The sequence below is a fragment of the Lepidochelys kempii genome, chromosome 22 (assembly GCF_965140265.1).
Source record: "Lepidochelys kempii isolate rLepKem1 chromosome 22, rLepKem1.hap2, whole genome shotgun sequence".
Lineage (NCBI taxonomy): Eukaryota > Metazoa > Chordata > Testudines > Cheloniidae > Lepidochelys > Lepidochelys kempii.
Window position 1 is genome coordinate 1158354 of NC_133277.1, and position 13279 is coordinate 1171632.

The following is a 13279-nucleotide window of genomic DNA, read 5'->3' on the forward strand; positions in this document are numbered from 1 at the left end:
TATTTTGACATTTTCAGGCGGGGGGGAGGTTGACAGAAACAATTTGACAAACATGAATTTCAGAATGTTTCAGCCAATCCAAATCTGCATTTTTCGGGGAGGGGAAAAACAACCAAAACCAAAAACTTTGGCCAGGATATTTCACCCAGCTTTAGTAAGGGGCTGGGTAGAGTCAGAACTTTTCTGCAGGACCCTCCAGAGGCCTTGTGTTTCCTCCAAAATGGTGGGCAGAATTTAGCCCTTGCCTGCCTCTGGCATATCCTGAGGAGTTCTGTCCTTGTCATTCTTTGGCACCAATTGCATAGTTTGTCATACCAATATATAATAATATTGAATTGAAGATTATTTTCTAGAGCATTAGCCTCTTTACTTAGTAGAGTTTTTTGTGTGATTTCTTTTCTTTCATATCTCACATGATTCTATAAGCAATTTGGTTTCACATTAGCTTGCCCTGCAATGGCGAGAGAATAATGGTACATGTCATTCCTTTCTAGTATTTGAACACGGTTATTCCATATGAGAAGAAAGGGTCACCTCCCTCTGTCGAAGATCTGCAGATGCTGACAAACAGTAAGTTCCTGGGTTTGCCATACATATTATGTCAGAATGCCATTTTAGGGTATCATGTTAGGCTCTCTCAGTGGTAAGGCCATTTGGGTGCAGAAGGACTTGTGAAATTCAGCAGGATATTAGACCCTCTATCATTTTGACTCTACTGAGCTTGGTTCTGACCTAGAAATCCCAAATCTGTGAGACTGAAGCTCTATTTGAAGAAATTCATACATTTCATGACAATCATGTGCACTGGGTTTCATTTACAGGCTTGTATGTTCAGAGTGGAGCTGAATGACACATTAGCCAAAACAGGAAAAGGCAAGAAAGGATAGCACAGGGAGAGGATGTTTTTCAAATTCCTACAAACAAATAACATTCTTCTTCCTTATTTATCTGATTTCAAACTATTACACTTTTTTTTTTTTTTTTTGCTGGCAATTAACTTCCAGCTTTCTATACTGGAAAATCATCGTGTGCAAGAACATTTTGAAGGTTAAAGTGCATTTCATAAACATCCAATATCTATTAGTTAATGAATTTAGCCCCTAACTCTAACTTGGAACAGAAAATAAAAGGCCGATATGCTATGACAAGCCTGGTACATTCTGGGAAACTCGGTTCCTTCTGTGTCTCCATGGCAACTGCGTATTGTATTGAATGAAGCAAACACTGGCTTCTGTTCTTCTGAAAGGAATGAAATGCTATGAATGGCTGGCTGTTTTATACAATTTCTGTATAAGTGACAGTTTGTGAGCAGTGTCAAAAACGGCTTGTCTCTAGTACCAAAAAACTTTCCAGCAAGATTACCAAGGATAAAATCTTTTGCACAATTAATTAATGTGAAAATTGCATCAGGTTGTGATGAAAACATATGTTATATTTAGAAAGACATATCTCAGTGTTCTTTGAAGAACAACCAGCCCTACATTCACAGTCCCCTGAATTAAGGGCTTTTCTCTTCTGTTCAGTACACTGCCCACATCACCATGGTCCCAGAGCACCTTTCAGCAGTGCATTAGCAACATGATTAATATCTGTCTTGCGTCTCCCCCCCCACCGCCCACCCCATAGGATGCCAAGTGGACAGAAAGATTAACAAGAATCACTGAAAGATGAAACTTGAACACATGAAGTGAAAACAGGAAGTGAAAGTTACAGAAAACAAAAGTGAATCTGACCACTCTATAATGCAGTATACCATACTTTGTCTTCCCATCAAAGGAATTCCAAGGGCTTTACAAACATTACTGACTGAAACCCCCGGCTTGCCCCAGGGGGGCCAGAACAACGGTTATAGTGGGGGTGCTGAGAGCCATCGAACCAAACTGTAAATCCTGTATATAATGGAAACCACTTCTGGCCAGCACCTCTAACAGCACCCCAAGTTCCAGCGCCTAGGGATTGGGAGGTATCACGACCCGTGTTTTACAGGTGGTCACAGGGACATGACATGGCTTGTCCAAGTCACACAGTACGTCAATTTGAGAACCCACAAGTCATTCAGGCCCAATTTGTCAAAGCAGCCACTGATTTGGGGTATCCCAAATTTGGTTGCCCAAGTTCAGAAACTCAAAATCAACCTGTCATTTGTAAACAATTTGGCCTCAAACTCTATATGATATATATTGCCCATGGCAACCATTGTGTAGATTGTCCATATTTTATTTCGAGTACACTTAGAACACAGCATATTTTGAGGTTAGAAACTTAATTCTCGGGAAATTGTGGTGACTCATGGGAGATGTAGACCCGCCGTGGAGCCTGGCCCATAGAGGAGAATGAGGGAATGAGGCACCCAGAATTAAGACTCCAAGAGGCACCATGGTGGCATTTCCAAATTTAAATTTTCAGTTTCAAACTACAAGTTTTCAGACAAAAATGTTTTGCTTCAATTTTTCTCTGAAAAGTAAAATTTTTCATATGATTGTTTTCAAGCTGCTCTCCTTCATTCTTTTACTTGTGAAAAGAGACTGAAAACAGAAATACGTGTTCTTTGAGTACTGCCCTATGGCTGCTCCACTTCTGGTGCAATAGTTCTAATAACCTATGAACCTGTCTGTAATGGACAAAACTGGAGTCCTCGCTTCATATGGGTACCATGTGTCTGTCAGTACCATGGGTCCCCATTGTCAGACCTCCATCTTCTGGTAGAACAGGACTCTCCATCCTTTTCTGTGAGTGCTCCTCCATTAGATGATATTAAGGAGGATGAAGGAGACTTCCCGTTGGTCTCTTATATTTCTGTTCAGAGTTCTCCAGCATATCTGTTCAGTCACAGGGAAGATCACACTTGTCATCAAGGATGATGGAACCAGCCCAGCCTGCCACTCCCCCTCAATTGACATACTGGGATGACTGTAAGAACCCCAGGACTAGAACCAAGATCTACGGAGCCTGGGATGACTGGTAGTCCCACGCTGCCACCGGGAGGCCATGCAGAGGCACAGACAGGGAGCACTATGGTAGGTGTGGCAGGAAATGCAGCCCAAGAGACCCAGAGCGACGGTATCCTGCAGCCCTCTCATTTCCAAGCTCTCTATATAACCCCAGGAGTTGTCCCAGGAAGTCATCTGGACAATCTCACAGACTTCAGCCTGCTGCAATGCCAGACCCTGCTTGATCTCCTGATCTCCAACCTCTGACTCCAGCCTGACTCTGACCCTGATTCCTGACTCTTAGTTCTAACCTGGTACTGCCTCTGATCTCTGGTCTTCGACCCCAGCCTGACCCTGACTCTTGCTTACAGAACCTGGATCTTGCGATCCCTCCAGCCCCTGCACAGTGACAACCACCCCCTGATGGGCAGACTTCATAGAATCATAGAATCATAGAATATCAGGGTTGGAAGGGACCCCAGAAGGTCATCTAGTCCAACCCCCTGCTCGAAGCAGGACCAATTCCCAGTTAAATCATCCCAGCCAGGGCTTTGTCAAGCCTGACCTTAAAAACCTCTAAGGAAGGAGATTCTACCACCTCCCTAGGTAACGCATTCCAGTGTTTCACCACCCTCTTAGTGAAAAAGTTTTTCCTAATATCCAATCTAAACCTCCCCCACTGCAACTTGAGACCATTACTCCTCATTCTGTCATCTGCTACCATTGAGAACAGTCTAGAGCCATCCTCTTTGGAACCCCCTTTCAGGTAGTTGAAAGCAGCTATCAAATCCCCCCTCATTCTTCTCTTCTGCAGGCTAAACAATCCCAGCTCCCTCAGCCTCTCCTCATAACTCATGTGTTCCAGTCCCCTAATCATTTTTGTTGCCCTTCGCTGGACTCTCTCCAATTTATCCACATCCTTCTTGAAGTGTGGGGCCCAAAACTGGACACAGTACTCCAGATGAGGCCTCACCAATGTCGAATAGAGGGGAACGATCACGTCCCTCGATCTGCTCGCTATGCCCCTACTTATACATCCCAAAATGCCATTGGCCTTCTTGGCAACAAGGGCGCACTGCTGACTCATATCCAGCTTCTCGTCCACTGTCACCCCTAGGTCCTTTTCCGCAGAACTGCTGCCTAGCCATTCGGTCCCTAGTCTGTAGCTGTGCATTGGGTTCTTCCGTCCCAAGTGCAGGGTCCTGCACTTATCCTTATTGAACCTCATCAGATTTCTTTTGGCCCAATCCTCCAATTTGTCTAGGTCTTTCTGTATCCTATCCCTCCCCTCCAGCATATCTACCACTCCTCCCAGTTTAGTATCATCCGCAAATTTGCTGAGAGTGCAATCCACACCATCCTCCAGATCATTTATGAAGATATTGAACAAAACTGGCCCCAGGACCGACCCTTGGGGTACTCCACTTGATACTGGCTGCCAACTAGATATGGAGCCATTGATCACTACCCGTTGAGCCCGACAATCTAGCCAGCTTTCTACCCACCTTGTAGTGCATTCATCCAGCCCATACTTCCTTAACTTGCTGACAAGAATACTGTGGGAGACCGTGTCAAAAGCTTTGCTAAAGTCAAGAAACAATACATCCACTGCTTTCCCTTCATCCACAGAACCAGTAATCTCATCATAAAAGGCGATTAGATTAGTCAGGCATGACCTTCCCTTGGTGAATCCATGCTAGCTGTTCCTGATCACTTTCCTCTCATGCAAGTGCTTCAGGATTGATTCTTTGAGGACCTGCTCCATGATTTTTCCAGGGACTGAAGTGAGGCTGACTGGCCTGTAGTTCCCAGGATCCTCCTTCTTCCCTTTTTTAAAGATTGGCACTAAATTAGCCTTTTTCCAGTCATCCGGGACTTCCCCGGTTCGCCACGAGTTTTCAAAGATAATGGCCAATGGCTCTGCAATCACAGCTGCCAATTCCTTCAGCACTCTCGGATGCAACTCGTCCGGCCCCATGGACTTGTGCACGTCCAGCTTTTCTAAATAGTCCCTAACCACCTCTATCTCCACAGAGGGCTGGCCATCTCTTCCCCATTTTGTGATGCCCAGCGCAGCAGTCTGGGAGCCAACTAGACTATAACTATAACTGCAACTATAACTAGCAATTATATATGCAGATTCTGCCCAATCATGAACAGTAGGCCAGACTGCCTATGACCCAGTCCATTACAACCAGCAGCAATTCACCAAACCACTGGTACCATTACATAGGGAGGCCAGAGTCATATGGTCCTTTCCTCCACAAACAGCCTTCTCATTGAAGAAAGCATTTGAGGAGCAGGAGGCCAGGGCAGATAAAGAGGCCACCCTTCAAACACCTATTTCATCCTCGTCTCCAGAGGAGGCAGTTATGCCTCCACCACCTTCCATGACCAATGATTTTTGGCAATTTCAACACCTCTATAGGGTAGCTGACACTCTTCAAATTCCACTCAAGGAGGTTCCAGACTTACAGCACAAACTGTTGGATATCCTGCAGTCAGCAACAACCTCCAGGGCAGTGTTACCCATTAATGAGAAACTCCTGGATCAAGCTAAGACTGAGAAGCAAACACCTGCTGCCATTCTACCAACATGTAAATGAGTGGCTAAGAAGTATTATGTTCCCCCTAAGGATTCTGATTCTTTGTTCTCACACCCTCCTCCTAACTCACTGGTGGTGGGTGTGGTAAATGAGCAGGGTAGAAAACACTTTTCCAAGTCTACCCCATATGACAGAGACTAAAAGAGACTGGATCTCTTTGGATGGAAGTTCTACTCTTCAGCAACCCTGCAATTCAGGATTGTGAACTATCAGGCGGTCCTGGCCAAATATAAATTATATATGCATATAGTACATAGGGAGCAATTCCAGTCCATCATCTCAGTGGGCCAACCTAGAACCACGCTTCAAGCATCCTTCGATGTTATGGATGCTGCTTCCAGATCCATCTCCATAATGGGAAAAAATCAGAAAAAGAGAAAGGAAATAGAATCACAGAATATCAGGGTTGGAAGGGACCCCAGAAGGTCATCTAGTCCAACCCCCTGCTCAAAGCAGGACCAATTCCCAGTTAAATCATCCCAGCCAGGGCTTTGTCAAGCCTGACCTTAAAAACCTCTAAGGAAGGAGATTCTACCACCTCCCTAGGTAACGCATTCCAGTGTTTCACCACCCTCTTAGTGAAAAAGTTTTTCCTAATATCCAATCTAAACCTCCCCCATTGCAACTTGAGACCATTACTCCTCGTTCTGTCATCTGCTACCATTGAGAACAGTCTAGAGCCATCCTCTTTGGAACCCCCTTTCAGGTAGTTGAAAGCAGCTGTCAAATCCCCCCTCATTCTTCTCTTCTGCAGGCTAAACAATCCCAGCTCCCTCAGCCTCTCCTCATAACTCATGTGTTCCAGTCCCCTAATCATTTTTGTTGCCCTTCGCTGGACTCTCTCCAATTTATCCACAACTCTCTCCAATTTATCCACAGATAGATAGAAATAGAAATAGAAAGAAAGCAGGATCAAATATCTGAACTCTGGTTCTGTGCACTTCATCCCTTTCTCCCTCTTTGTGAGTATCCATTTAGAAAACAGTTCTCATAGCTGTTGATAGGACTGGCAGTCTGACAACCATCCTCTCTTCACCAACAGTGCCAGACAGTTCTCAATGATTCAAGAGAATAAACTGCTAAGCTACCAGTAGCATTTTCAGCAGCATCAGAGTATGTGGATGTGGCAAGGTGACGATGCCGAACTGAGAACTGTGCAAGGGAAACTCCCTTCTAGGGACACTAGGCCCTATCCAGCCCCTACCCATGTAGGCTCAGGGAAAAGAGAAACTCCAGGGCACAGCAACTCAAGCCAGCTGGAGCAGCTACAAAAGCAGTTTCAGCAGCAGGCACTATGGGACATTGATGATGTCATGAGAATATGCTTTCTACATTAGACATGTTCTTTCGTCTACTGATTGGCTCTGGCTCTAACCTCTGACATCCCTCTCCATCTCCCTCAAGTCTCTTCACTTCCGTCTCACTCAAGCTGTCTTCCATGCCCCCTCTCCTCTCCCTTCCCTTATTTTTCCTTTTAGTAAACCTCTTCCTGCCTTCATTGAATATAGATAGAAAAGAAAACCCATCCAAAAATTAATAAAAAAAAATAATTGTGGAACTAACATGACATTTGTAAACTATGACTCTGTTCGCTTTGCTTGCATATTATATTCTTTGTCCCACTCCACGTCTGCCCTGTCTGTTTAGATTGTGAGTTCTTTGGGGGAAGGGACTGTCTCTTACTTTATGGCCCTGATCCTGCAAATCTTTATTTATATGCTTCACTTTACACATTGTAAGATAGGCGCATGCGTTAAGTCTTTATAAGATAAGGGCCCCCGTTTGTACACTGTTCAATACAATGAGGCTCTGATCTTGGTTGCAGCTTCGATGTGCTCCAATATCATAAATAAATACATAAACAATGACAACTTGTAAAGTTCTTTAGTTCATAAAAAATTCCAGGATTAAATTGTACAGCCCTTTAATTTAAATTGGGGAAGTCTGAGTTTACTGGCTGCTCTTGAAAACATTGGTCTAAATGTTTTTGTGAGATTGTTGGACTTTAAAAACCTTCCAGCAATTAGATCCAGCTAAAGTGCTTCACATCTCCTCAACAGTTAAAAGTGCTTTTGATCAAACACACGCAATCCACTCTTTAACTATCCACATATACACTGTGAGTAGAGGGCAGGCCCGGGTTTCCCCTAACCCACCACTACAGAAACACTTCCTGGGTGGGGAAGATGGGCCCCTGTCAGGACAGGAGGCTAAACTGTTCTTGAATAAGCCCGTAGGGACAACAGAGACTGTAGGAGGTTCTCTCACCAACCTCCTTGCCGGTTTATGATGAAAAGGGCTCAGTAGACTGTACCCTGGCCCTAGAGAGAGAAGGGCTACATGGAGAGTCGCAGTGAGCCTCTGACTGAGGCTAGCATAAACCGCCTGGAAGCGCGGGACCCACAGGGACAAGGTAGGAGCTCTGCCACAACACTCATCACTCAAAAGTGAGAGAAATAAGAACCTAGCAACAAACACTACAGTGCATGAAGACTTTCAATGCCAGTATGTTCAAAACTACCAGGAAACAGACAATTTCGCTTTTTCCTCAGAACTCACCGAGATTTACAAAACAAGCCAAGTTTGAACAAAATTGGTTCAGCTGTTGTAGTTATCTTGCACACAATTCTTTCATGAAATTGCCTCTGCAGATCCCCACTGCTGGAGATACAGGCCATGATTTGCAAGCCACAGACCCATTCATAGGAGTAAAAACTGCTAGGGAGAGCATACAGCCTTATAATCCAAAACAAATGAAAAACCAAGGGTATGAAAGACACTGCCCCTTACTAATCTCTCAGTTCCTCTCTTGCTGTCAACCACTATGGGCAGGAACCACCCCCTTGTTCCCTGCCTCAATGTAGGATTAGTGCTAACTATTAGAATATAATGTATTGTTGTTTGCTTTTTCTATTAGTTTTATTTCCTTCTTGGTAGTTAGATTAGTGCTTGTTTTTTAAGACCCTGGAAAAAGATAGAGAAGGTTGTACTTCTGTGCTATGTGTTCTTCCTCTTCCTTTATGTTTAACAGTAAAATAAGTACTGAGGAATATTACATATGCAATATGTAATAATATGTTACAATGGAATAAGGTCAGAATGAGACTTCTGCCACGTGTGCTCTAGCCATCTTCCTTCCTGCTTCATCTGTTACAATTAATCAGCTCTGATATATAAAAATATCAGAAGCAGTGAGCAAGGGAGGGAGGGATAGAGAGACCCGTATACCCCCATGACCAGTGGTGACAAAGCTAGAAAGAGAACATTTAGTCACTGTATCAAGGACATAGATGGAGGACTGGTGATAGAACTGTATTTTCCTCCCAGCCATACAAAACCAAACTGGTTCTAAGGGTAGGCCATTCAGATGGGTACACAACCCCTAGAGGAACTGTACACCTTGACCTCTAATGGAGGACATTCCCTGCGTGGTGGAATGAGTTTAACCATCCTAGAACCTTACAACCCTTTACAAATCTGCACAACTACTGTGTGATAAAGCATAGAAGTTTGTGCACATATGGGGCTACATTCCCAAAGAGACTTAGGAAACTAACCGCTACTTTAGGTGCCTAAATCCCAGAATCAGGCTCCGCTGGGATTCACAAAGCCCTGCTCAGCTCTAGCCGAACCCTGCCAGTGCCTAAACGTACTGGGTGCCTACATTTTTGCAGTAAAAGTTCCGTAGCTGTCTCTGAGCATACACATACACGTATTCCCTTGCGTTTTTTCGTCGATGTGTAGAATGCATTTTGTTATGTGCACCAATATTGAGACAATGTGCGGATGTGCGCCACCAGTAGAAACAAAAAACCTAGATATAATATATATTTTTTAAAAGATACCATAGGGATAATTACTCCAGCCTGGTCAGCCTAGCCATTTTAGAACTCACTATTCAAATAATTAAATTTAAGCATAAGAGAGAAATAAAATTACGAAGTGCATAGACCAGTCAAACAGCACTTTGAAAGAATAAAATGACAGAGAATATATGTGCATTGCAGGAAGTACAACAACACAAGTATGTGTTGGGAGGTGAGTGTGAAAGAGACAGTGTGTGTGTGTCAGAGACAGTGTGTGTGTGTGAGAGAGAGACACACACACACAAATAATGTGTGTGTGTGAGACAGAGACAGTGTGTGAGAGAGACACAATGTATGTGTGTGTGTGAAACAGAGACAGTGTGTGTATGTGTGTGCATGAGAGAGACACAGAGACTCTGTGTGTGTGTGTGAGAGAGAGAGAGACTGTGTGTGATTGAGAGGCAGGCAGAGACCTTGTGTATTTGAGACAGAGACAGAGTGTGTGAGACAGACAGTGTGTGTGTGAGAGAGAGACACTGAGACAGTGCGTGTGTGTGTGAGAGAGACAATGTGTGTGTGAGAGACAGAGACTGTGTGTGTGTTAGACAATACGTCTGTGAGACAGAGACAGACTGTATATGTGTGAGACACAGAGACAGTGTGTGTGACACAGAAACTGTGTGTGTAAATGTGTCAGGAAGAAACAGTGTGTGTGAGAGAGAGACAGACAGCTTGTGTGTGTGTGTGAGAGAGAGAGACAGAGACAGTGTGTGAGTGTATGTGTGCATGTGAGAAAGACACAGGGACTGTGTGTGAGACAGAGATCGTGTGTATGTGTGTGCATGAGAGAGAGACAGTGTGTGTGAGTGAGAGAGAGACACACACAGTGTGTGTGTATGTATGTGAGACACAGAGACAGTGTGTGTGAGAGAGAGAGACAGACTCTGTGTGTGTGTGAGAGAGAGACACACACACACAGAAACTGTATGTGTGCAGGGAGGTGGTGGACTCTCCATCAGTAGCACTGCTCAAACTCTATGCCACCTTTCACAGGATTGGGCACAATGTGCTGGCAACTTGCGTACAAGAGCTGGCTGGAGTGGACAGTGCAGCAATACGATGGTTTTATTCATTCCAGGATTCAGGAAGGGTCAGGGGCCAGCTGCTTCTTAGGCCTCAAAGCCCTCCTATCGAGAAAAATTCTGCCTCCCCTCTTCCTTAGTATTTATGGCAGATCTTCAGAAGAGCCTAGAATATCATAGAATATCAGGGTTGGAAGGGACCCCAGAAGGTCATCTAGTCCAACCCCCTGCTCAAAGCAGGACCAATTCCCAGTTAAATCATCGCCTCTCCCACTTTGCCTCTCCCACTTTGTCAGCGATACAGGTTTCATAGCCAGTATGCGCTCTGTTGCCTACAATAGCCTGACGATGCAGATTTACCACTTCTTCTGAACCCAGCTCTCATGAAATAATGTTGATGGGAAGTAAGTAATGTATTGAGAACCTAGCCAAGACATAGATTACACTGTCCATCAAAGGCAGCTATTCTCAGTCTGTCAAGATAGTACAAAGTCTTGGAGTTTGCTCAATATGCTTAGATAGATACAGTGGCAAGAAATACATTCTTCCATCTCTAGCATGTCAGGACATTATTCTGCTTATCTCAGGGGAGGTACTATTCCCAGTGATCCATGAGTTCATCATCTCCAGGCTGGACTATTGTAACTCACGTTATCTGGGGCAGAAGGTGGAAACAACACATAAACTTCAGATTGTGCAGAGTGCAGCAGCTGCCTAATTAGCAGGAAAACCCACCAAGAACACACCACACTGTGTTTTCTAAGTGCCAATTCAAGGAACTGGTTTTAATCTTTAAGATGCTCAAAGCACTGGGGGCTGGCTATATCATCCACTTCATTGAGATAATTATGCACCTCAGAGATAAGGCAGCTAACAGCACCAGGATGAAGCTCATGAGAACTGGAGATTCTGGTAAAGCAGTTAACTGAAACACTAGGGATTTACAGATCTCTACAGAAAATATGCACAGGTACTCAACCTCAGGGCCAGGTAGCCAGTGTTTTACCTCAGGCACATTTCTGTGTGGCCCTCCTAGGCCCCTCCTGCACAACCATGCACATTAGAAACATAATTTTTTTAAAAAATGAAAGTTTAGATTCTGTTATCATACCATGCCCAGAAGCCAGGTACCAGCTTGTTGAACCCTAATCTGCCCTGCTTTTCCCAGCTGCTCATCCTAAACTACTCCTCTGGTTTAGCAGCTACCTAGGGAATCCCTTCCTGACTGGCCATGATAAAGCACTCCTGTGAGGTGCTTCCTTTTCAAAGTAAGAGTAGGTCTCTCTCATTGGGGGTTGGACTACATGACCTCCTGAGGTCCCTTCCAACCCTGATATTCTATGATTGGCTCATGCAGCTCATAGCCTCTGATCAGTCTGTCAATTAGTGCAAGGTGGTAGTGAGTTTGTGATGTAGGAACTAGAGCTGAGACCCATCAAACTCCCCTCCCATAGGTCCATCAAATATCCATTAGGTAGCAACAACATTTAGTCCTTGCTGAGCTTGTCTGAATGAAAGTGGTGATTAACAGGTGGGAGGCTCTGTAGCCCATTAGCAAAGCCCAGAGCCACAGAGGTAAGTATTAATTTAAGAGCAAGGGATCCCTAGAAATCAAGTTTAAAATCAAGCACTTCGAAGTTACAAAATGCCAGAATTAAGTCTTGTGCGACCTTAATTCAGCCCCTTGTGCATAAGTGTAATGATACAGCCTGTAATTACATGATCACAAACTATTTGTTCCCCAGAACCCTGCAACTTTCAGTGGAAATTTTCAGTGTGTGAATTATTGTTATTATAAAACCCTGATTTATTTCTTCATGGGCCTCTCTATAGTTCTCATTATGACAGTATCTCAGAGCTTCACAAACATGATGAATTTATCTTCACACCACCACTGCAAGATAGGGCACTACTCTTATCCCCATTTTATGGGTGGGAACTGACACAGAGAGAGATTAAGGCAGGATTCCTGCTTCAAGAAACAGCCTTCTGACATAATCCAGATTTATTTTCTGAATACAGTCCATCTTCTGAAATTAATGAGGTAGGGAATCCTGTGGAAAAAGTAACATGTAAATTTGTAATTAATGACAGTATCATAATGCATATGCATGTGGGAGGCAAATTAAAGTTGCATGGAGACTCTTAGATCTAGCATTTTCTAACTTTTAAGTGCTTGACTTCACAACCTAAATACAAAAATTTTTAAACAAATTCTGTCATATGCAACAGTAACAGCCATTGCACATGTCGTCAGAAGGGTTTGAATGCTAAACCTTCAGAACGAATCCTGGGGCAATGGAGAGTAGAGGAAGACCATTTTTGTGTGTCCTGACTGCTTCAGAGTGACACTGGAGGATCATGATGTCCGGGAACCAATCTGAAGTACAGATGGAGTCTTTGTGGTAGGCAGGCTCTATGCAGCTGGGCACCGTGCTCAGAGTAGATGGATTTTTCAAGTTTTAGCTTCAAATCTGTACAAGTGCTACTGAGCATGTGCAAATGATGACATTCTGGGTTTTTAATTTGGCCAGATCTGTGTGGATTTTTCACCAGGTTAGCAAAAAGCATCTATCTGACCATCCTGCGCCCTCAATACGGCTTTTAAAAATACTGCCAGCTCTCTTGGACTCCTTTCCCCCTCATTTTAGCCTCCCATTGGATCCTGCCCATCAGTTCCCTGAGGGAGTCAAAGTCTGCTTTTCTGAAGTCCAGGGTCCATATTCTACTGCTCTCCTTTCTTCCTTTTGTCAGGATCCTGAACTCAACCATCTCATGGTCACTGCTGCCCAGGTTGCCACCCACTTCTACTTCCCCTACCAATTCCTCCCTGTTTGTGAGCAGCAGGTCAAGAG

General features: G+C 44.1%; 1 protein-coding gene across 5 annotated transcripts in view; it reads left to right on the top strand.

Annotated features, from left to right (window-relative positions):
- The window catches only part of FEZ1 (fasciculation and elongation protein zeta 1), a 164855-nt gene that overhangs the window by 137492 nt on the left and 14084 nt on the right, over positions 1-13279 (top strand). For all 5 annotated transcript variants that reach the window (XM_073320722.1, XM_073320719.1, XM_073320721.1 and 2 more), the window contains one exon: positions 495-570. In XM_073320722.1, the coding sequence (XP_073176823.1) occupies positions 495-570 (76 nt within the window). The remainder of the gene's footprint in view (positions 1-494; positions 571-13279) is intronic.